Source organism: Blennius ocellaris (assembly GCF_963422515.1).
Source record: "Blennius ocellaris genome assembly, chromosome: 7".
NCBI lineage: Eukaryota > Metazoa > Chordata > Actinopteri > Blenniiformes > Blenniidae > Blennius > Blennius ocellaris.
The window spans coordinates 17,246,104-17,271,278 of record NC_137656.1 but is presented as its reverse complement, the minus strand read 5'-3'; the positions used below and the strand labels follow the sequence as shown (position 1 = coordinate 17,271,278).

The 25,175-nt window shown below is 39.8% G+C and overlaps 1 protein-coding gene across 2 annotated transcripts; it reads right to left on the bottom strand.

The window, feature by feature from the left end:
• Window positions 1-25,155, bottom strand: xrcc4 (X-ray repair complementing defective repair in Chinese hamster cells 4). Of its 2 annotated transcripts, none has more exons than XM_080499633.1 (8): window positions 25,085-25,155; window positions 20,279-20,439; window positions 19,311-19,489; window positions 8,742-8,908; window positions 8,128-8,292; window positions 5,990-6,081; window positions 2,835-2,967; window positions 1-1,466 (listed from the first exon to the last, which is right to left on the bottom strand). In XM_080499633.1, exons 2-7 carry the CDS (start codon window positions 20,415-20,417, stop codon window positions 2,843-2,845), a joined length of 867 nt encoding a protein of 288 aa, XP_080355759.1. In that variant the 5' UTR covers window positions 20,418-20,439; window positions 25,085-25,155; the 3' UTR covers window positions 1-1,466; window positions 2,835-2,842. The 2 variants fall into 2 exon arrangements, with proteins under 2 accessions (XP_080355759.1, XP_080355760.1); XM_080499634.1 differs by having other exon boundaries at window positions 19,311-19,483.
• Window positions 25,156-25,175: the final 20 nt, after the last annotated feature.

Here is a 25,175-nt window from a genome sequence, read left to right as displayed (position 1 = left end):
GAGAGGAAAAAATGTTGCATGTTTATTCAAGTCAGACTGACATGTACATACGTTTCATCCTGAAACACTGAGCAACAACACAATTATTCATTGAACAGTTTTTGAAAACATAAAATAAAATGTATCAAATCATTTTGTTCATAAACTTGAAAAGCAAGCATTTTGTTTTGAAATTGACCTAAAAAATTAACAATACATTTAAAGAAACCCCTGAAATATTCCATAGCATTCATCCAAGCATCCAAGCAGTCATGTGTAAACCATCATTTGATTCTTGTCTTTACCTCAACAATACTTTATTGATAGTATGTACAGGGAGGAGAGAGTGTGACATTCTTGTGGGGATTACCAAACCAGCAAGAACGTGTTGTGGGATTATCATGGCGGCCACCCGTGGACTTCAGCAGACATAACGGTATCATCAAAACGATAAAAGATGGCGAGAGGGTCCAGAAGTCAAAATGGATGAATAAAGATGGTGAACAGGTTTCTATAGGTTCATTAGTGTCAGTGTGAAGACATACTGCGACGACCTCGTGACCTGTAGCTGGTAGCAGAGTTAAACGGAGATGTGAGGAAGTGAACACAACACAACCCTATTAACCTCGTGGAAAAACACCCCTCAGGTAGTTTTGGCCTCAGAACATCACACAACAAAAGAACAGATGAGAACAAGAACAAAAAAAAACAAAAAAAAAATGGGGGGGAGGAGGCTGAGTTATCTTTTGCAAAACGCTAGTTTAGGAGGAGGAAATGAAAGAGATGGCATAAAGTTTATTTTCATAATGAGAAGAGGGAGGAAAACATCAGTGAGAGATGATGAATAAGCAGCAACAAGTCAGCTTCGGCTCCTCGCTGGTGACACCCTGTTTTTCTGGGTGTAGCACGTTGTCCCTCGGCGGTCGTCCCTCTCTCTCCAGTCTCACACAGAGCTCACTCCGAGGGCTTGGCAGAGAAAATCAAACTCAGTATGAAGTCAAGCTCCTTAGAAATTGCTTCCATGCTTCTGGTGCAGCTCCTCGATCGGCAATGCCACCAGTTCCTCAGGAAGCGCTGGAGGGCGTCAAGTGCTTGTTATCGCATGACCACGAGCATCGAGGCAAAGTATTTACGGCGGCGCACAATGAAGCCACGCTGCCTGGAGAGTTTTGGAGAAGGCGACGTCACTAATTGCCTGTCTTTTGATTTATTGAAGACAAGAGGCGAACGGCAAGCCTCATGGCGGGTTGTGGCAGGTAATCGTCACAGCTTAAGGCAAACCAGATGGTAGTAACGTGCACCAGCTTCAATCGTGACGTTTACTTTCGTAATCCAGGACGCAATCTGGCATGAAGTCCGGGGCCACTGTTGCCTGGTTGTCAGTGTTTGGGTTGTGTGTGTGTCTGAAACTTCGTTCGATCGGGGATGAAGAAAAACTGTTTGGGGCTTTAATCACATTCTTGATTAAAATTGGATGTTGTCTTGTCCTTGACATGAAGGGTGGGGAAAGACAAGGGGTAACAAAACAGACGAGGAAAAATACAAAGAGAGAGAGAAAGAAACAAAGTTAGAGCTAAAATGTGACTTGGACTGATTAAACCAACATCCCATTTAATATTCTATTCCTTAATATGAAGCTGTACCCCAGGAAATACAACTCAATATATTCATATGAGGCAAGAGTGGATTACAATATTGTGTATTCTGAATGTGAAGTGCAGGTTATTTGTTTAGAGAGTGAGTGCCAGGGAGACAAAACAACTGATAAAGTATAAAAGCCAGAATGCAAATGAATAAGTTCATGCATAGAGTTATTTTCATTGCTTCGGGAGCAGCATACACTGCAGTAGTCTCCTGTGTTATTTATTCTCTAGGCCACACCTAGACGACAAACGTGTGGAAGGATATGATATCATCAACCAACCTTGAATGAACCACGAAAACCATCGATCTATATGATAGTGTCAATGCAATATCAATGCGCTAACACAACAAATAAAAAAAATAATAAATAAAAAACCTGACAATTGAAAAGCTACTGCAGAAGTTTATGTAGAGCTCAGCTATTTCATTGATATATAAAAAAAAAAACAACGTTTCGGCAACACCTCAGAAAACAGCAATGTCTTCCAACTTTTACAGTGCAGAATGAAAAAGATGAGGTAAGTCCCCTAAATAGAATCAAAAATCAATAAATGCATAAAAAAAAACAAAAACAAAAAAAAAACACACAAATATGCCTTTTTCATTTATTTACTCCACTGTAGCGAGTGGCAGTCATCAACTATTGTTTAGCAACCGTGGCCAAGTGCTAAAATCAGTAGTTTCCCGTGATTGACGGAATACGTCTCTAAAAAGTAACAATCAGTACTATAAAAAGAACAAAACAAAGAAGAGTTGGATTGTCATTCAATGGTTCAGGGCTCAGTAAACACAGCTGGATGCCAGTGAGTTTACATGGGGAGTTATTTTTTTTCTGTCAAATTGGTGACAATAAAATTATAAGTAAATCTTCCTAATGGGGAAAATGGATAGAGAGGGAGGTGAACCCCCCCCCCCCCCCCCCCATGTTTTACTGCAGTGATTTCTCACAACATCGTCATTGGGAATTAAAATGAGAAAAGTCGTGTATGACATTTAAAGAGAATAGAAAAACAAACGTCATTGGGGCCATAAAAGCCTAAGCTTGAATCGATTTCCACACAATATTGCTAAACTCACATGGAAAAGCTTAATCTTTTATTGAGAAAAACATCAGAAAAGTGTGTGTCATGTTGACACTTTCTTAATGCGAGTAACTCGACCCGCATTCTCGTTGTTTCTCACATTTTCCAATCTCGGCTCTCTGGACGAACCTGTCATATCACTGCTGTTCAAAAGACTCTGAGCTCGAGTATAGAAGAGGTCGGCGTTTCCTTCTTGGTTGTTCGACTTCATCATCAGAAAAGGTGCGGTCGATGGAGACGCCCTGACACACCAGACTACGGCCTGCACACGGGATAAAAGATGCATATAAACACACACACACACGCAGAGCTGTAAACCAAACCACCCAACACATTTAACATTTATTATTACTTTGCTGTGTCTGTATATTTCCTTTCAACTTTTTTTGTTTTTTTTTGTTTTTTTAAACATATAAAGCAATTCATCTGTAATTTCCCCTCATGAGTATACCTTGAAGTCTTCCCAGCTACAATACAGAATGGATGAAAATGTGTTTCATGTTTCAAATGGTAAATCAGTCTCAAGACTTTATATTTGGTAACTTCCACATTTCTTTCCAATTCTCCAAAACCAGTGACATCCATCTTAAAGATATGTCACTCATCACTGTATAACTCCATGTTTTGTTTTTTGGCAGAAAAGATATCTTCTACACTTGCCAACATCTTTAGACGATTCTTCGTCCATTATTTTAACCTATAAATCTGTTTCGTATTTATGTCTTTATGTATTGGGTCAAGTCCCGTGTCCTTCCCACTAAAGCTTCAGATGACCTCTTCTGATTGCAGGTCTCCACTATCAATCACATCTCATCTCAGCTGTAGTTTCTTTTTTTTTAATGTATTTCTTGCAATGACATGTTAGGCTGCCTGCATTTTCACTATTCCACAGTTGATTCAGTTGTCAAAAGGTTTTATCTCCCTCAGTGTCACCTTCAGGACGTCCACCAGATAACCTTCATTAGCCTTGGACGACACCAGTCTTGCGACTTTTTATCAGCAGCAGAGATCTGGCATTCCTCTCAAGCCCGGCTGAACTCGGAAACACAGACACGCCTGTGTGCCCTTTAACACTCAACGAGCAGATGGGAGAGATCAAAGAAATACATTGGATGCATTGATAAGGGAGATAAAAGTTATAAGATGAATGCTGCTGTGGCGTTATTCGCAGTAATTCACATCTATATAAATGAAGTGAGTGAGTGAATGAATGAAGTCTGTAATCAGAGGTTGTTCTCTGTCACTTCATATTACCATTCCCCACCTCAGCAATAGTCCCTTAAGTGGCACTGCTTTTCTTTTCACCCCGTTGTGCAGGATGCTTCTTATGTTGTCACAATCAGATGTCAAACCTGGATGAAGCAGGTCAAAGATGACCTCCAGCTCTGCTTTGCATGAAAACACAGCCTGGGGCACAAAGGTCAACAGAGGTCAGGTATGTCAAAGGGGGGACGGCACAGCCCTGCTCCTGAGCACAGCCCGGCTGGAGTGGGAAATAAAATGAAATAAAATAAGCTGTGATGCCGTTTGTTTGGCCTGAGTCAGGCTTTGCAACAGCCAAACGGGTGGGGATTAATCCTGAATGCAGCAATGTTAGGGTGGTGTTAAATGAGCTGCGTGTTTACTTTATCTGAAAACAGGCTGGTTGAATGCATTCTGTGACTTTCACGACCACATATCATTGTCGAAATGGCCTTAAATTAGCTGGTTGTTGGAATTATGAGACCAATGTTGCAAGATATAAACAAAAAGGCGCAACACTACATCAGACATCTATTAGGTTATTAGCGGTCACTGACATGAATATATTTTCAACACAGTGATTGAAGCCAAGTGAGAAACACCCTGATTTGTTGGATGGCTGACTTTGTGTAAATACTACAACGATTTGGAAAACACACCATCATGTAAGGTGGTGGGTGCATTCATCAAGACACAAGGACTCTGCCGGGAGGCTTCACTGACATGTTGAAAACACTGGGAACCATTGTAAAACTGCTTTGGGCTGCAAACAACCAAGTGTGAGTCAAGGGCCATTCAGGGTAATCTCAAACTTCAGTCCATGTTCACCGAAGCCAGAAAGTGAGTCTGTGTGTGTGCGTGTGCGTGTGCGTGTGCGTGTGCGTGTGCGTGTGTGTGTGTGTGTGTGTGCGTGTGCGTGTGCGTGTGCGTGTGTGCGTGTGTGCGTGCATGCGTGCGTGTGTGTGTGAGAGAAACTAAGAGCCAAACAACACAACCCGATGAAGTCACTTCGACGTCACTGCTTGATCCTCACCGTCTGTATTATTCTCACAGAGCTTGGCTCCGAGCACAAACTCGTCACTGAGAGATCGATCAGTAGGTGATCCCATTAGATTGCTGTAGTACAGGGGGTATGACTCAGCTGATGCGACATCATGCAGGCCCCGCTTGACGCAGGAAGGGAAAGACCACCTCACAGCCGGCCGTGTTGAAGCAATCATTGCAGACTCTTCGCTAGGCGGGTTTACTGGACTCACTGGCAAGTGTTTCCCAGAATCAAGCTACCCGAAGGCGTGTTCTCTGCATATGTGTACTTTCAAGTTTACGTTGGAGCCCCCCTGCTTACATGTTCAATTACATTCAACTGTCAAGTTTATTGCTCAGTAAAAATGGGTCAGAAGAAAAGTAAAACTCAAAGAGTTTCACTTGAAAAGCTGCATGATGAGTAAAATCAAATTGTGACCTATGACGTCACAAACGGCAACAGGAATGGGGGAAAATGTTGCCATGGTTAATAGCTGCCCGCCCTGCTCCGCTAGGATGTGATGCAATGTGTATGAAAGGGGTTATTCGAGCTCAATATGTTAACACTGTGTTGTTGTAACAGTAAAGATTCCCCATGAGAAAGTGAAAAATGATTTCAACCAAACAAAGAAGTCTGTGAGGATCCCAACACTGTTGAGAGTACCAACTGAAACCAGGCACACTATCAACTGTAGAGCATCGTGCTGATCAGTCCCTATTCTCCAGTTTGTGCCTTTTGTGTGCACGAAGAAATCAACTTTTTATATAGTTTCTAATAATCTGCAGCTGTATATCTGGTACTGATTCAGTTAAAGACCCCCATGGTCAGATTATGTACTTCTCCTAATCCTTTGATTATGTGGCTGCAGCATTTCATTTTGGTTATTATCGTCTGAATTCAGCTGCATCCTATTGTGACAAAGATTAATACTTAACATTATGTTTGTCTTGTTTTGTTTAATATCCTAAGTTTTCATTGTGCACTGATGGCAAAATGATTTGCACACACACAAACCAACCTGTGATGAGGACAGTTGGTTCCTGAGATGGATGGAAGCTCTGAACTGTCTCCTCTTCATTGTTGTCTTCATCCTGAGAGGCCTTAGTGCTGCTGCAAAAAACAGAAATATATAAAATATATTTAAAAAAAAATCTGCCAACAAACAGAAACACAAGCAAAAATACTCCAAAATACTGTATGTATCTAAGCATGTTTAGATTTTGGTAAGCAGAGGTGCGCATATTAATGAATAGGGATAAATTAAGAAGTAGAAAGAGAGCACAGGTGAATGTCAAAATAATTTGAAGTAAAAGCAAGACTAACTCCACTCCCCTGCCTCGTCGTTCCCGACTTCCACAATGCCATCTTTTATTAATTCACCATATTGACCACAAAGGAGAGTGTCAAATCCAGACATGAGCGTAGAATTTCTGAGCAAAATTTTCCATTCATAGAATCTTTTTCATTCAAAGAAAAAAAAGATATGAAACATGGTTCAAAAGAAACACTCTGAGTTTGCAAACGTCAGGCTGTGGTTAACACATACGCACATCCAAGAACACTACCTACTGAGAAGAAAAAAAAAAACATTTAGCTCAATCAAAAAAATGTGTAAGTTGATGTATTTTATGTTTGCCTAAAAAAAGCACATAATGAAGTGTGTCTTATTAAATGTTAATCCCTTAATTGCACCGATTGTTATGCTAATACAGTCAATCATCTTGTCAGCAGTGAATAGAACGTTGTATATTTCCAGTAGAGCACATTGCATGAACAACCCTTTCAGCTGAAGCAAGCTGAAGTATCTGGAAAAGTGCATGCATGCAAATCTAAACTATAAAGACCGTAGCTTAAACAGATTTTAATGTTCTATGACAGCAGTGCAAAACCACACCATCACACGAATCTACTAATCAATGATGAAAGGTAACAGATTACTTGTGATTTATGTCAATTGGGAATAAAGCAAAACAGAACATAGTGATTTTATGGCTCTGAAGAAGTCCCTGCATTGTTTTGCCTCACATTAAGAAAAAAAGGACATTGGTCAACCAAACCAAGAAAAGAATCACCATGGGTAGTTTTAATGAAAACTTTTTTACTGTATAAGCAATATACATTATCCAGACCAACTCAACAGTGTTGTATTGCAGTCATGACATTGTAAATGAAATTGGACAAGAAAATCTATGTTGGATGCTTGAATCTAAAATGTTCCTCTTTTGCTCATAACCCAAACTGCATGACCATCCATGAGGATGTGGATGTATAAAGACTTGGAAACCAACAATGTCTAGCAGCTTTCAGTGTCCAGTTCTGCGAAAAGGTTCTGCAGGAAACTCATTTAAGGCCTTCTAAAGTCTTTCAGTGACATTTATCTGAACACAGACATCACAATAATCCCAGTTCTGGCTTCAATTCATCTTAGTGCTGGATTTTACACATTGGGTGGGGAACTCTGGCACAACACTAGACTGGTTTAAATCCTATCGAAGGGACAGGACTTTCTATGTCTCAACCTGGCTCGAACCAGGGCCCACAACTGTTTAACATCGACATGCTTCCCCTGGCTCAGCTTTTAATTCGCAACAAAACGTGCTACCATCACCATGCAGATGACACACAGACGTATTAAGCAGGTCAACCTTTTGATGTGCTAAAATTTTCTCTTTAGCTTGTGGTTTTTGGAGCTAAAGAGAAGGAATTAATGGTTAGCGCTCAAAACGGTGACAGCCAGAAGTTTTTGTATGATCATGGACTCTCAACTGAGTCTGACCATTTTTATTAAAGCAATCACAAAGACAGCTTATTATCACGTTAGAAATATAGTGAGGGTTAAAGGACCGATGTCTCCGCAGGATTTAGAGAAGTTAACGTTGATGATTTTAGTTAACCTAACTACTGTTAAGTCAACTGAAGTCATCAATTTTGGGCTATATCACAATAAAAATAAAAATAAGTATATTTTTGGATTACATAATCAACATAAAACTACAATGGATAAACAACTGCTTCCTGTGTATACTCAGCAGCACTACAGTATGTTTAGTAACTATTTCACAAAGTGCACAGAAAGTAGTGTTTGTTAAAAATAATGTATATCTCTAGTGAAAGTCAATCTGGTCTATTATAACCAGGCGTAATAAGGAGGCTGACCTTTGCACATCTTCCTCATCACTTGTCTGGTCATCACTCTGGTGAAGTTGGCGAATGGTATCCTGCAAGCCTCTGATCTTGGCCTTCTTCTCATTCAGCACCATAACAAAACGCGAGTACAGTTCCTTCTCCGACGCCTCCTTTTCTTCAACCTGCTGCTGTAGTCTGAAGAGGAAAATGTATGTGTACATATGCATGAACAACCTGGTGATCCATGTTTCAAAAGTGGGACAATTCTTGTTTGGATTCTGAAAAGGGCAATGATGATGAAGACCTTGTGCAACTTCAGTCAATGCATCTATCAGGACGGGTTGACAAAGACAACAGCAAGAAGTAAAGCAAGCAGGCATTCATTAGCCAAAAAACATACATGGGAATCATTTGAAGATATTCCTGGAAATCATACACCCAGCTTGCAGAACTGGGTGGAACCCACAAAACTTTCAAATTGTGGAGCAGCAATGATGTCACAGTGGGCTGTTGTTGTGGAAAAGAAACAATGCAACTTTAACACCAAATGGATCTTGCATGCAAACAAGACAATAAACAAACAAATACCATTGCTGAACATCATAAGAAAATTATTGGGGTATTTTATTTTGTCTCATCCTTACTCTCTCAGGATTTGCTGGTGAGCCTGCTTGAGTTGACGGTTCTCTTCTGCCAGCTGCAAGTTCTCTGCCTCCAGATCCGTGCTGTGCTTCAAGGACTGGCCAATCATTTGCTGGGTCAGCTCCAGAGGGTCTGGAGATGGCTGGAGCACCACAGAGCCTAAATGCAACTGAGGTCAGGAAATGGGAGAAACACAAGTAAAACATAAACGGGTACAGAAAACTACTGTCATCAATACAAATACAGAGATCTTTGTAAATTTGGTTGGATTCCTTGTTTCGTGAACATGTGAGGAGTTTTCGACAAGCAGGGTCGTCCTTTGCTCACAGGGACAGCCTCAGAAAGTTTTCTTCGAGTGTGCTCCACTGACAGCAGGGCAGATTTAGGACTTCATCGTTGAGGCGACTGTTGGATTACTTGTGGATCATTTAGGCCAGAGGTCTGCAACCTTTACCACCTAAGGAGCCGTGCTCTTCTCCTCCCACCAAATAAATTTGTCTCCAGCCACAAAACACATCCGCCATGACAGCAAAGCTTCTGGAATTTTGCTTAATTTTGATACATAAGCCAAAATTATGTTCTATGTTGCATTATAGTAGGATGTGACACATATTTCAGGATGTTAGAATATTGTACATATTTTTTTGTGTTAAAATCGTCAACTCAAAATACAAGAAAAGAGTCTTTCTGAAGGACTGTTTTCCATGAAAAAAAAAGGTATAAAATTGATTTAAAAGAAACAGTGTGATATGAAATTAAATTACAGCAAAAAATGAGTGAGAATTCGCACCCTTCTGCCATCACAACAAGTTCAGCAGTGAAGAGGTGCAACAAACACGGTCAAACACTTTCATAGGTGGGGGATTATTTGTAGGACGGCAAGGCGTTTTCTTCAGTCTGGGAAGAAGACAGGATTAATTCATTGGGCAGCAGCAAACTATGCAGGTGGGGAAAAAAGTTCGGATCTTGTTGTTGGCTCTTTGAAATCACAAGGAGGCTTGAGAAGTAATGAAACATTCCTCACTTGGTTTGCATCTTGGCATCAAGACACAGAACTGGGCTGTTGCTTTGCAGCTGGCGACACAGAAATGCAATCATTTGTAACATACAGTTGATGAGCAATTTTCTTTCTGAAATCTGCTGTAGTCCTCTAATTTAAAAAAAAAATATATATATATATAAATTTGATTAAAAGCACACAATCTTTTATAAATGGAGCCATGACCAAAGATCGGTCGACCTGGCCTTATGTCGAATCTTTGCTTGTTGCCTTGGAGACTTCTCCCTTCTCAAATATACAGAGCTGGTGCTCATGATGCACTGAAAAACCAGAAGGTGATATGGTGCTAAATCTTCACTGGGCTGTGCTGAGGTCGCAGACCCACTGTAATAAAGCCGCCATCTTCAAAAGCACTCATAAAATACTTGTCATTTTTTGTCCTGAGCTGTTGCTGTCCTGGCAGGCCACACAGCTGTTTCCCCTCTGCTGGTGAACTTGAACGTGTTTCCCTGAATGGACACTGTCTTCATGTGGCTCCGACAGATTTATATTCCCAGTGTTTTTTGTTGTTTTTTTATTTCTTTAAATTACATTTTTTGCCATTAAGGCCCACTGTTTTACCCATCATATCTATCTATCTTTTCTTCTCACAAGATTCTAAATCAGTAATGTAAGTCATGTTTTACCTCTTAAATTGGCAAAAGCCCGACTTTAACAAGTCATTCGCGATAACATACAATGCAAATACAAAATACATTTTATTGCTGCGTTGCTCTTAAATTATAAGCAAGAGCATGTTCATAATCCCTATGTGAGCATTAAATGGACAGATTCACCCAAAATGAGATAGGGGGTTTAACTGTCAATCTCAGGCCTTTTAGAAATTGACACAGGTAACAAGTATTTATTTATAAATGCAGATATGTGTTGAATTTGCAGGTATTGTGTGGATTTATTTTTTATTATTACTGTATGACAAAAACTCTTAGATCTCAGAGCAGTGAGTGGCGATCAATGTTGCCTTTTGTTTATGCTAAGTTATTATTTTCATGAATTCAAATAGAAAGAAATCTGTGAGGAATAGACTTCACACATTGAACTAACATCCACCAATCAACAGGAGAAAAAGGATCAAGGGAGCGAAAGGACACGACTAAAGGAGAAGAGTCACCAAGGGTTTGAGCGGCTTCACAAGGGAATGCAATCGAGAATGCAGAAAACTTGGGCATAAGAAACCCAAGTGATGTAGGAGAACAGATCATCTCTCTTTGGTGGAATCCAGATGTTCTTATAAGTTGTTCCAGTAGAAGCATCAGAGACAGGTGAAGCTTCTTTGTGAGTGTCCACCGGACATGCAGCAAAAAATGGGAAGAGCGGGCACTGCACATACAAGCATTTGTTTTGGCTTTTTAAGCGAAGAACTTTGTCTTATTTTTACAATTTTCCAGCTGTAACCTTGCAGTAGCAGCAGCCAGAGTTTTCAATAGGAAAGACTGTGACATAATCAAACCTGGCCAATTGAGTACAAACAAATTAACGACTACTCACGTCAAATGTTGGAATTACTTGTGCCTGTACTTGACATGCAGGTAAAAAAAGTTGTGCTAAAACAAAAAAAGATACTCATGAGCCTGAACTGAACCGTTTAGTCTAAGTTGTCTTTTCAGTGTAGTTTAACTACCCCCCTTTACTACATTGTCAAAGCAGATGGACATCATCTTTCAGCAAGGTTCTGCAAGTTTCTTCCAGGAAAAAGGGAGTTTTTCCTCTTCACCTTCACTCATGCTCGCATATGTGGGACCTGTACTTAAGTCAGCTTTCTCAACGTAGCTTTTTCTACATTTAGTTTTACAACCTCAACCCTAATATGCTCGGTGCTTTAAACTGTGTTATAAGTGAAAAGTTATATCAACAAAATGAAGCTGTATTGAACTCTGCCAGTGTTCAGACTAATCACAATAAGGAAACCGCTTATTCAACAAAGGCCAACGTAATGGGATGAGGACAGAGGAGACCACCCGGGATCTGGGAAGAGTAAGGTTCCCAAGAACTCATAAAATTCAGAGAAACATCAGGTTGTCACACTGAACCAGTCCAGGCTCTTCTCACAAGGGGAAACTGTGTCATTCCAGAGTGAATCTGAAACAGTGAAATAAATGGAGGTAACAAGAGTGTGAGTCGCAGTTATGATTAAAAATCCACATTCAGTGTGCAAATACATTCTAACATACGTCCACCTTCAAGGTGTTCACACTGCAGTTGCAAACGAATGTGTGTACACACACAAAGTTGCGCAGTATGTGTGGAGTGATAGGTGTGTCACCTTTGATCTTTCCTCAAAACTCACATCCATCTTTTCTTCAAACCCCACCTTTACTCCTCACTATCTGAACCCAAATCTGTGCTCCAGAGGAAAGTCCTTTAGCAATAAATCAGCCCAATAAGAATGGGTAATGTGAAGGCTTTGAACTCTCTGACGTGCCGACTACACTAACATTTACACACTTAAAATAAGGTAATGTCCTTCGTTTACTGTACAAGTCTAAATTCATAATAATGAGTGGGAGTTTGTCAGTTTTTCATTAAGGTTTTTACTCACCAACACCATAAATCTTCATGACCAGCATCTCAACATGGCATTATCAGTCCGATACCAGATACTGACATCTAAACTGCAGAGAGCACAACCTTTATTTAGAGGATTAGCACTGGAAATGGAACTCAGCTGCTGCTTGTTTATTCTGCTGCCTCTTCCTTTAAAATGCCAGAGGTTCTGTTTCACTGTTTTTCACGTGCAGTTTCTGAGAATACCAATTGTGATAAACACACAAACTCCACATCACGAGAAGTTTACTTTTATTGCATTGAAAGAGGAAGGATTACACTAAACAAAGTATAAATCTTACAATGTAGGCAAGTGGCATGTTAATGTCTATATACGTATCAGTGGCTGAGGATAATGAAGAGTGTTTGATTTTTGCAAGACAGAAAAGGACCAAAAAGAGCTTTGGTGAATTTGCTGAGCTTCACCCTTTCCCCTGAGACACAGAGATAAAGTTAAAGGTCACTGCACAGTGTTGCCAACCTCTGCCAAGGTGTGGGAGGTCAGACTGTTTGTCTGTAATGCCCAACCCACATCCACATTTTTGTACTTTGTCACTCAACTACTGCAACTACAGAAGAATTCAATTATTCTTCTAACAGCATTTACTACATGACCCATACTCAAGAAGGGCTAATTTCCCACTATGTAAAATCTTCTGCCGCAAACTACAGTGTGGTCCTGTTTGTGTGGTCCAACTGTTTGTTTGTGTGTCCAGACAGCTCGCGAGACCAGAAGGTCAACTGTTGATGTAGGTGTGGAGGACAAAGCAGAAAGAACACAGTCCCAGTGAAAGTGATAGCATACAGCATCCTGTGGGCACAGGGACACAAAGCTTCCCTTATTGCACAACCAACACACAGCACAAGACCCTAAAATACCATTTAGTCCTGGTGAGAAATGGACAGGAAGCTGATTTCCTCAAGAGGCAGCAATAAATAAAGTGAAAGGGACATCATGCTAAGGCCTCCAAAATAAAACTGTTGCGTATCTACTGTGACAGTGATATGATCTGAGATAAATACAAGTAAGTATGATTTTAATGTGCTTGAGCCTTGAGATTTAATTTCAGTGTTACAGAAGCAAAGTGGTGTATTTGGCAATCCTTCCTTCATTTCTGTGCTTCTGTCTTGTTCCTCATGGTCACCAGGTGTGCATCAATTGATCATTTAGGATCACAATGTCAACTCAAAAGTCAACACAAGGGCAGGGATCTCCTGTCTTGACATGGGCAGCTGGCAGCCCACAAGCTAATTAAAACAAATATCAAACTTATTGTTTTAACAGGTACAGGGTAAAGGAAGATAATATTATGCTTATTTAAACCTTACAACAATTATTTTGGTATTACTTCACCGCTAAATGCATTTTAAATTAAAAACATCAGATACATTCATGCTGATGTAATAAAATGTATTTATAGATATATTAGCGACCTCTTTATTAAATCTGTGATATTATTTCTCATATTTTCTTGTGAAAACAGATCTTGGTCACCTTTTAGAAGTGATGGGGGAAAAAAAGAAATTACAGTTCTCATAATGATCCAAATAGCTGACCCTTGATATAAAGCATTGTGAAAATAGAGGCAAATTTTTCAGGAACAAAACTTTTTCCAATTTCCTACCTCAAAATAACCACTGTGCGTAGAGGAGCAGGGAAGTGAGTGGGTGAGCACTGTGAGTTTGATGACAAAGAGATATTGTTTAAGGGTGGGCATGGGCGCTCGGTGCCCACACTGAGTTCATCTTGTCCCATAAGTTTCCAAATCCTCTGTGCAGAGGCGTTAGGCCAGATAGCGTGCAGGAAGTGACGAGTGACAGCAAACCGCCCAAGCCTGATTACACAAACTTTCACAAAAACAGCCGCCGCATTGAAGTTCCTCCAAACAGCGAAAAAATATATTTGTAGCGTCGAAGGAACACATTACTAAATCGTAATCATACATCCAATAAACAATTGGTAGAGCGCATTGCCTTCCAATTATAAATTCAGCGGTTTTAATCTCCAATCTCACAATGCCCATGTGTGTGTTTTACTAAGGCTTCACCGTTGAGTGCATGAATTGATGACTGTGATTAACAGTATAAAGATGAAGTGATTTGAAGCCCTGTTTAAACAGCATTTCAAGTTTCCACAAGACAAAAGTTTCATGTTTACACAGCAGCACTGTGAAAACCATGTCAATTTAGACAGAAACAGTAGAAATGCTGATAATAATGTAGCTTTACATATAAGGCCACTAGTGGGTGCTGTCATTTGGTTATAAAATCACACATGTGCAGAGACCAATATGTTCTAAACACTAACAATGATGAGTGCACGGACAGATGATGAAGTTGGATTATTATTACAGTAACTCTAAACTATAAAACTACCAAGTCCCAGGAGAATATGGACTGGCAGCCATATTGTTGGTATTGTCTATCTACCCATGCATGTTCAGAAGAAGTATTTTCTATGGCTGTGGTGTGCATTAGCAGTAACAGCGTTTCAGTTAATTTTTCCTTCGTCTCCATGGAAACAGAGTTGGAGCGTTACCAAAAAGTTACACCCTAAGAGCCGTTTTCAAAATGTTGCATTGTCAGTGTCTCCAAACACCGTTGTGTAAATGGACCCCAAAATGATTTGAAAGTTTTTTTGTTTTCACTGAAACGGACGAAGCTGTAAAGTAAAGTAAATTTCCTCGCCTGTCAAACTCATGTAAGTTACTTATTGTAGGACAACAGCTTCATTAGTGAATCAAACTCCTCAGAGAAAATAGCTTATGAACCTGGCTTCTAATTGTGATCCCAATCCAACAAAAGCTAAATACGATGCAACTGGAAAAATGTAACATGCAGCCAAGTTGCCCTTCATTTTACTATTGTGATCAGATAACTGAAAACTTTTTTTTTTGTCATAACCCGCACCAGCGATTGATTTAAACATACCGTATTTTCTTTACTTTCATCCAAACATGATTACTGTTAACATAATACATCTATGCTTCTTGTGATTCCTGTCATTTTCAAAGTCTTTCTGCTTTTGAGGCAGATTTGACGTCATGGTATTATCAGACTGTAATTGCTTACAGTTGGTGGTGACTGAAGCCAGAGGATTTTACACGAGTCAAAGTGGATGAATGTGGTGCTGATTGTTCTACCTTAAGGCTCCCACAAAGAGTGCGCTTTTCGGCCATCTGAGAGGAAAGATTGGCTCAAATCGGTGGGGCTTTGTACACGGTTGTTAGACGGCCTAAGAACCGGTCGGAAGCCCGCTACCACTATCGGATGGTGTCTGATATTTGGGGAGTGATGGCAGCAGCTGCTGTTGAGAGCCTGCAGCTGCACGATGCAGCTCACAGCAGCAGCCTTCACTAAACTGTTTCCTTTACGTTTGAGTGTGTATTATTGGAAAATGAAAGACCACAACGGTGGATGCTAAAGTAAAATGCTAGTTGATGCCAACAAGGCTCACTTCAACTGATCATTGTTACTGAACCGAAATGATAAATATGAAAGAAAACTGCAACGAAGAACAATTGTGAGATTCACTATTATGGTTGAAAAAAAAATGTTTGAACCAACCAACAGAAATGGCACTGTTATTTTGAAAAACACATCTCGAAGCACAAAGACATCACTGTTTGTATTTTACGCAAATCATATTATCGCTATATCGAAAACATTACTGTGCACATGTGTTCGCCTAATGTCATGCAGGCCGAGCAACGACCACCATGCAACGTTCTCACACACCATTGAGGAGCAACTTTCTTGTCTTACCCAAAGAAAGTCAGGATTAAAAGACAAAGCCACCAATTGAGCCGCCCATGCATATAAAGAAAACAGCGTACGAGTTCAATCACCCTTAAATGATTCAAGGGTCCATATTAAGTGATTTAAGTTGAGTCTGATAGTATGGACAGCTTTTCTGCCATGCTTATATATTTTTTCACCCCTTTCATTATCTGCCTGTATCATCTTTCATTGCACTGAACTGCATTGAGTGCTAAATAGATGAAGAACATGAAGAAAATCAAAATGGCTCGATTAGACTGATAGAAAAATTTTAAACATTATTTGTCACAATATTTTTACTCACTGCCGAATCCCTTTTTTCTGTTTAAATGTTTCAGTTCTAGAAAGTGACTCAATGAAGTCTCGTTGAGTTTTGCGTCAAAGAAAATGCTCTTGAAAAAACCTACTGAACACACACATAAAACCTTCTAAAGTAAAACTTGTGGCTAAGTTTTGAACGCAGCAACGTTTTTTATTTGCAATGAAATAAAAGGGTCTCCTCTGGCAACTGCTTTTTCCCCCCCCCTACCAATGACAGATTGCTACTTAAATACACATTAAGGCGGCGATAATGTCCGACTTACTCATGTAAAACACCTGTTTAGTAGTAGTTTAGCCAAAAAACACTCAATTACTTTCATCATTACAGCTTTTGGGGTCATATTCATAAAATATTAATGTCAGGTTAAGTACACCACCTGTTTTGTCTCTTTACGTCGCTTCTTTTTTTTCTATTCCCAAAGGAAACTCGCCTAATCTTTGGCCACTTCGGCACCCTCAAATTATCTGTCTAGGAAAATATGCTCCACTTTTTAACCTCTGACATGCTCAAAAAAAGCAAAGAAGAGGCAGAAGAAAGAAAACAAGAGGAGAAGCAGGTGTGAGTTGTTTGCAGCATAGATACGGAGACATTTGTCTGCCACACACATCATGCACACAGTGAAGGTTACTGCCTAAAACAATGGAGGACAATTTTACAGCTAAGTTATGAACCTGCAAAGAAACAATAAACTGAAATACATCGGCCTCCTGTCCTCCTTTCAGCAACATTCTAGTGTTAAACAACAAAGAAAAACATGAACCCCTATGAATAAGAGAGTTGATTTGAAATGAAAGTAAGAAAGTTAAATAAAAAAAGTCAAAGTGGGATTCATGGCACGTATTTAGAATATATTTTATGAATCTGCAGTAAACTACTGTCTGTTCTACAGAAGTCACCTTCTGACACAGCAGTAGCATTGTGGCATTAAGTGGTGGTAACATCCATCAGTCATTCATCTTTACGCAGGTTATGGTTGTGGGGAGCAGGAGGATGCAAACTGGACAGGTCACCAGTCCATCACAAGGCAAACAAGCACGGGGACAGAAACAGTCCATGACAGGCATGTTAGCATCAAAAACAGCCAAATCAAAGTGCATGTCTTTGATTTTAAGGAAGACTTGGAAACACTTCTTACTTACAAAGAAAAAACAGAAAGTCTCCTCTCCAGCCATGTCACGTCATATGCTTCCAGCTCATCTTGGCATTTCAACCATCTCCACATTCCAGACATCTTCTCTGAGGTCTTCCTCATCTCTTCCTGCCTACTCCAGCAACATGACTAAACTATCTCAATCTACACTTTGTCACTGTATCCATAAGCTGCTCAACCTTAGCTTTCCCCTCAGTATACTCACACGAACCACAGTATCAATAAAATCTGTTATAAGTTTATAATAAGCTTTTGTTGCAACGTTAGTGGCAACATGCTGATGTTATCCAGATTTAAAAGCAATCCTCATTTCAGTAAAGGATCTAAAACACTGTACATCCTCAACACAAAATAATTATGTTAAAATATAAATGCTTCCAATTGATCCCAATATTGTATTGTGTCAAAATACCTAAACACCTTTTTTTTGCTTCTTCTATTTAAACATTGAGTGCATCTGTACATTCAGACACAAGCCGGGCCACACTTCCACACACAGGGACACACTCTTAAGAGACATAGAAAGCAAAGGGGGAGTCAGAAAAAGAAAACTGGCCTAATCAACTGTTGTTTGACATCGTTAGATGGGGATTACCCTTTCCATAAATCAGGATTTAACGGTCTCTGGTCTCCTGGCCTTCTTCCTTTGGCCTCCCGTACTAATGCAATGTTCCTAGTCCGACTGTGACCTGGAGGCAACGAGACCCTTTCAGTGCAACATCAAAAGCCCCTGAAAACATTGTGACCTGCAGCTTCATCAAATGTGTCAATCACTGCAAGCCATCTCTGCGGAGCCAGAAAGCCCATCTCTGAACGTTGTCCACATTTGTCACAGAACAATTAAACAATAGGGTTAGGTCAAAAAAGCGCTTTTTTCTTGTTTACGAGCTGTGGCAATAAGACCTCCATTATAGTGGATGGCTGGTAACAGACTGAGTGATTCCTATCTGTGGCTTTTTCCCCCCCCGACCTAAAGGCAGCCAAGCCTTTCTAATTCAGCTCTAATTTGGGGACATTGTAAAGTTTATTTTTCAAACAGCCCCCTATAAAGAAAAAGACTTCCTTTGTGTTTAGTTGGATGTCGTTAGATGCATTTCTCCTCAGGGAACAACGGCAGAGGGAAGTACATGGATGTGTACCAGTAGTGAACCACCTAAAGATTTACATTGATGATAATGTCTGCGGCAAATGCTGCAATTGTTGTTCAGTTTGCCATTTTACTGTTGTACTTCAAATCTGCAGACAGATTTCGCACTACCAGAAAGTAAAAGATCTGTGTGCAGTTTCTGTCACCATGCTGTCACAAATAATATAATGTGCAATAGGATATCAAATGGTGTCACAAAGGCTTTTAAGCGCTGACAGATTAACCAGAAAGCATTGGCTTGAGTAACAACAATAGCAACAACTTTCTATCTGACAAAATAATCAATTCAAAATATGAATTTGGTTTAATTTTTGCTGATGCAGCCTTCGGTGCCAACATAAATGTAAGAAAAGAGTAAGGTTTTTGTGATACCATTTGATTTCCTGTTTGAACACCAACGGCCAGCTGCTGTTTGATTTTTTTTCTTTTCTTCCTGTGACACTATAAAAAAAAGAATTATAGGTTTGGCGAGATGATCACTCAGTGTTTTTTGTTTTGGAAGGCAAAAAAGAATGTTAATGACTTTTGAGGATAGAAGGAAAAAAATCTGTCAAAAGTGTTTCCTCACCGAAATGCCATCACAGATCTTCTGATAAGAGAGAAGACGGTGATCTGGACTGAGGTGGAAAGAACAGACCTCCTTACGACCTCCCCCGCTTCTTGTCAGTGCTTGAAGGAGATCCTCAACATATCTCTCTCTTGTGACTCCAATGTCATCAGCTTCCCTTGTCACCTCGTCTTCTGAAACTGACAAAACAAAGAACTGATCAAACAACAAATTTTCTCTGAAAGGCATTTTTCTCATGTTTGCCTGATTTCAAAGCTGTACAGTACACAGCGAACCGGACAGGGAGCAAAGAGATGACGGCACAACATGACCATAAACATTAATTATGCAGTACCACATGAACGCATGTGAAAGCGGATTTGGAAAAAGCATGTGGAGAAACCAAGGGGAATGTCCTCAGCTGTTGCACAGCTGCTCATGGGGCCTTCAAGGTCTCAATTAACACATCAAACACAGAAGCACTGACGACCCAGAAGCCCGCACATAGCTGTCACAACCCCAGCTCTACCTGTCAACTCTGCAGATGGACAGCAATAGAAAACTAGGCAGCAGTTATGTTCCAGGTGTCCTTCCAGTTATACAAAGCCATGTACATATGTAACCACAGACACACACGTACACACTCATGCAAATAGGCACCGGCTTGCACATACAAAGACAAGCCTTGTAGAATTTAATCTATTTTATACACCTGTAGGCTGCAGCTGATGAACGAAGGGGGACGGTGGAACAAGGTCATTGCTGTCCTTGCGGTAAAAGGACCAACAGTTGCAACATAATAAGCAGGGGGTCGGCCAGGTGGCTGCACAGTTCGGACAGCCTAATTATTGGCAGACCTGGTGACAACCCGGCCTATTCAATGGTCAAAAGAGTTAGATCTCTTCAGTGCACGTCAGCCTGAAATTGTGGATCAGTTAATGTGAGCTGAGACTGTGTCGGTTGTGAATAATTCGAGAACGATTCTTTACCTTCTCCGATCCACGCTGAGCAGCCATCAGTGAGAGCGACCGTGAAGCCAGCGCCCAGGTCTACCACCCAGTCCACCCGCAGGAAATAAGGGCTTTCTGGGTCGGTAGTGAGAGTGATTTCTTGAACTGTACCACTCATGCTTCCTTTATAGCCTTTAAACCTGCAGGAAATTAAAGAAACTCTTTACAAGGTCGCCATTACAAAACTAACAATCTTTTTTCCAGTAACAGGCCTCCTGCAATGTGTCAGGCCTCCTTCAAAGAAGCTCCTTCCAATCCAGCCCATTTTGATCTTATTAAGATAATGTGAATCTTCCAATTGCATGAATGTGTTTCATTGTTTGGCTGCTTGGATTTGGTAATAAAACCTTGTGTGTGTGGCTTCAGCGGGGGTCTCTCTGAGTCAGTGGGACCACACGGAGATTAGCAAGTTTTGGCAGGTTCTTGTGTGGGAGTGTGGGGTTTTGCTACCACCAGCATAGTAATTACACGCTGTTAAACTTAAATGGGGCAAAATTAGGGAAAAAGACAGATTTTCTTGAATATTCTAAATGCAGTGTGTACATTTATCCCAAAAAAATATGCATATATTTCCTTAAAATAGTATCTTTCATGGACTAATTTCAACAGATAAAATCAATCTCTTGAGTTTTCTACATAGGACTTAAACTGGAAGAACACTTAGAAAGTTACGTACTGATCATTACATGTAGACTGTAGAAAAAAACTGCAAAGAAATATAACATTGTTGCAGTCTAGATGGCTTTCACACCCACAATTATCCACATATTATTATCAGGTGAAAGATAAAACCAAAACCAAAAAAATCCTGATCTACTTTATGTTGTGGGAGTTGATCTTTATAAGCCAATATGACATTATCTTACGAGGACTCTGGGCAAAATATTTGCTTCGATCTTCTCAATTAAATTGATTTGTTAAAGAAAAAAGAAAAAAAGAAGATGAATGAATTAAATGCTATCAGAGTGATTGTTCCTGAAAAGCCCAACAGTTTATCAGCTGTGTGTCATTCTTTCTGTCACACTGCTTGAGAAACTTTTACTTGATTACGGACGTCCAGGGCTGAATACATGATTACGGCTTCCACGTGAAGAGAGAGGGGAGCTGGACAGCTTCCCTACTTAAATACAGGGCAAACCGAGTGGAGATGGGGAGAAAAGGACAGCTAAATTGGCAGTTAGCCAAGCTGGACATGTCTGAAAAAATGAAAATGAACACCTTCAGACCCTGCGCTGTAAGTTATCAGCTGACAGGACCCTTTATTTCTCGGTACTCTTTCTATGCATCCCCTGCCACATATCAGCTAACAGAGCAGGGGGTCAAGGTTATTTAAAATGAGGCATGCAGCGAAGATGTCACACAATGCCTTCCCACACACACACACACACACACACACACACACACACACACACACACACACACACACACACACACACACACACACACACACACGGAAAGCGTACAACAAATTAAAGTTGACCCTTTTGTGCTTCAAGAAGGGGTGTGGCTGGATGAAGGGGGCTGAGCAAGATGAGGGAGCTGAAGGCATCAACTTTAACCTCATAAAGTGCGCCCAGCTACTCATTAGCTACTGTAACATCTGTTGTGCAGGGACGGTGACCCTGTGGTAATGACAGAAGGACACTTCAATTAAATAAACAGCACTGTCTGTCAGGAATGGAGAGCTGTGCTCAACCATCAAAGCCCGTCCTGGAAGTCTTACTGTCAGCATCTGTTCAGGTACATGACCAGAATCACTGGAACAACTAAATCAAAATCTCCTCCACAGTTTTGACACATGGCGGTTATCCTCTTGTCTTATTCCTTCCTTCTTTATTTTTGCTCAACCGTTCCATTGTCATTTCTCCCACGCTGCCCTCAAATGCAAGCTGCGAGACATAATTCTGTGTAGAGGAAGTACCCGGCAAATGAGTCACAATGTGAGCCTCTAATTAGGTATCTTGTGTCCAAAAATGAGGAGTTCACAGAGTATAAAAAGACGGGAAAGTTAACTGTCTCCTGGAAAGCCCGTGAACAATTAGACCGGTCCTTTCTCTGTCCTGTCACTGGACTTTTCCTTGGTGCTTTCTACTTTACAGCTTTGAGCTGAAAAGGAAAACTCTTGAGGACGTCCATTGTTGTTGTAATCAGTTGGCATTTGGAGAGTTCGATGCCTTAACTAGCAGCAGACTGAGCCAAAATGTTTTAATTAGTTTTTCGTTTGAGGAACTTGCCATCCAAAGCCATTAGGTGAAGAACAAACCAGGGTTTAAAATTTTTCTTTCCTACAGAATCATATAAAAGCACTGGCCACTTTAAATCTTTAAATCTTGCTTTTCACCAACCACATAACTGCCTCAAATATACAGTTTGTATCCTCAGTAACAAGACGAGTTCAACAGGATTTTATGATGGCCTCAACCATATCGAATGATCTCAACATCTGAGCTATTATGAAAAATAAACTGAAGTGTATTCTTTGCGATGCTTCTATGCAACTACCTCAAAAAGATGCATGGTCAGAAAAACCCTATTGATAGGTAATTTGTGGTTTTCGGCACTCTGCATTTCATCTTACATTTATTGCATTACTGGCAATGTGTGATTATGTGCACAGATTATGTATTCAGAGTAGCGTCATAAATGTTCCTCATTTAAATACTTAAATGAAAATAAGTAGATTATGTGGTCATTGAAACACAACTACTATAATGGATTTGTCCATCTCCAGCAGGAACCAGGTATTTTTGCATTTGAATTGATTTCTGTAATTCTACTGCTTGTCCAGTGGACACTGGAAGACGACAAGCCAAAAGACAAACACACAACTGCTTGAAGCAGAATTCTGTGAAATTAATTATAATATCCAGCCTGCAAACCCAAGTCCATGTTAAAAAAAAAAACTACCAATGTCATAATGTGCCAAACATATTCAAGATTTTAAAACAATTGGACTCACACACAAATACATGTTTAGCATTACTCTGCATAAATCACACACTGATTGTTTTAAGAAAAGATTAGAGCAGTGTAACAACACTGAAATCCTGAAGAAAAAAAAATCCCCAGAGGAACACTGGTAACAAACCTGTGGTGAAAGTAGAATTTTTTTCTGTTTAACAAACAAAGCCGCATAGGAAAATTGTATTGTTTCTTTCAGAACTGGTATAGAGTTTGATAGAATGCCTTAAAGAGTTTCCCCTGATGTTATCTCTTATTGGAACACACACAGGGGCTGAGGCTACATTAACCCTTGATTCAAGTACAGTCATGAGATGTTCCTTGACTGTAACACAGCCAACATTGGTCAGTGTGCTGTGAACCAAAAAAACATGATTCACATTATAAGGAATGTGAACCTCATTAAAGTCTTGATTTGTCTGTCGCTACATTGAACAAAAGACCTTTTTTTTTTTTTTGCCATTTTATAATTATATTTCATCTATACTCATACTAACAAATATGCAAAATACTATTTACGTGTGACTTGGAATATTGCAGATTTCATCTGAAAGGCTTAGTACGTTTCAAATTAGGTCGAGGAGATTTATGAATCATTATTTTAATGCAATCAAGATGCTGCTGCAGCTGGTTGCAGGGAAGGGACGTTCACTGAGAGAAATGCCAGCCACAAATATTTCAGCTGTAGGTCACAGCAGGATCAATCAAGTTATGACTCTTTTTTTTTCTCAAGAAATAAATCTGAGAAGTAGTTTAATAACTGAAATAAAAGTTGCTTTGTTGGTATTGGGTAGATTTATATTGCAGTTATAGAGCAGACAACAGGCAGACACAAAGCCATGAAGATACCCATACTAACATCAGAAAAATTAAATAAAATGTAATAAAATATATAATAACTAACATTAGAAAAGAAAAATATAAGACAGTGACAGTACAAATATGACCCAAACATGAAGAAGACCACAATAATGAGAATGATGATAGACTTGCTTAATGAACACAATTGCAAGGTTCAGCCTAAATCAACTTTCTTGACCAATCTATCACAATCTATGTCATATTCCTGTCTTTCACTGATACAAAGAACACAAGTGACAGAATTAAATAAAGAGAAAAATATGTGATGAGAGCATTGCCAATGTTACAAAAACATAACGTTCTCAAAAAAAGTGAACGCAGGTGTCGCTTTTTAAAATTTTTAAAAATGCATTATAATCCAAAGGGACTGGAACTTAGGAACTTTTAGGTCCGCAAAACGTTAAAAACAAGGACTGGTGAGATAAATCTTATTTAGACATGTACTAAATGGCTTGAGGCTGATGCCCTCATTTTTTTTTTTTTTTTGGAGGGGGGCGGTTTGCACGTCAACATAAACTAATATTAGTTCATTAATTTGATGCTTTCCATTTATTTGATAGCAGTCTTCATGTACATACTTCAACACTTCAGTTTTGTTGCATTAATAATAATGTCTTGCACGATAAATGAGACATGATGTTGTGATTAGTAGATATATTTGATCGGTTTACCCTGTATAACTGTCCAAATAAACTGGCAAAAACAAATTACGATATCAAGGTTTCGGGGTGTTCTAAATATATTATATATCAAAAATCAGCATTGTACTGTGCATCTCAGATCAGTGTATAGCATTGATGTACTATTCGTGCAGATAACGCTGCAGGAAGGCGCGGTGTCTTAAAACCAAACCAGCAGCAGACCCGTGCTTCTTTGTTGATTTTCTTACAGCCAGACTCGACTGAATGCAGATCTGAGATCGACAAAGAGCTTGACTTACAAATCTTTCTCAAAAACACTTACTGATGTGTCTGTGATCATTACTGCGAGGTCCAAACGAAGCATTTGTTTTGGCATTGAAGCTCTCCACTCTGACAGCTTCCACTCAATGTTC

Bases quoted from the DNA above. Each gene is read 5' to 3' on its own strand.
- xrcc4 (XM_080499633.1), bottom strand. From the start codon at position 20,417: ATGAGTGGTACAGTTCAAGAAATCACTCTCACTACCGACCCAGAAAGC. The intron at 19,490-20,278 runs GTAAAGAATCGT...TTGTTTTGTCAG, and splicing joins CTCAGCGTGGATCGGAGAAG to TTTCAGAAGACGAGGTGACA. The intron at 8,293-8,741 runs GTAAGGATGAGA...TTTCCTCTTCAG, and splicing joins CACCAGCAAATCCTGAGAGA to ACTACAGCAGCAGGTTGAAG.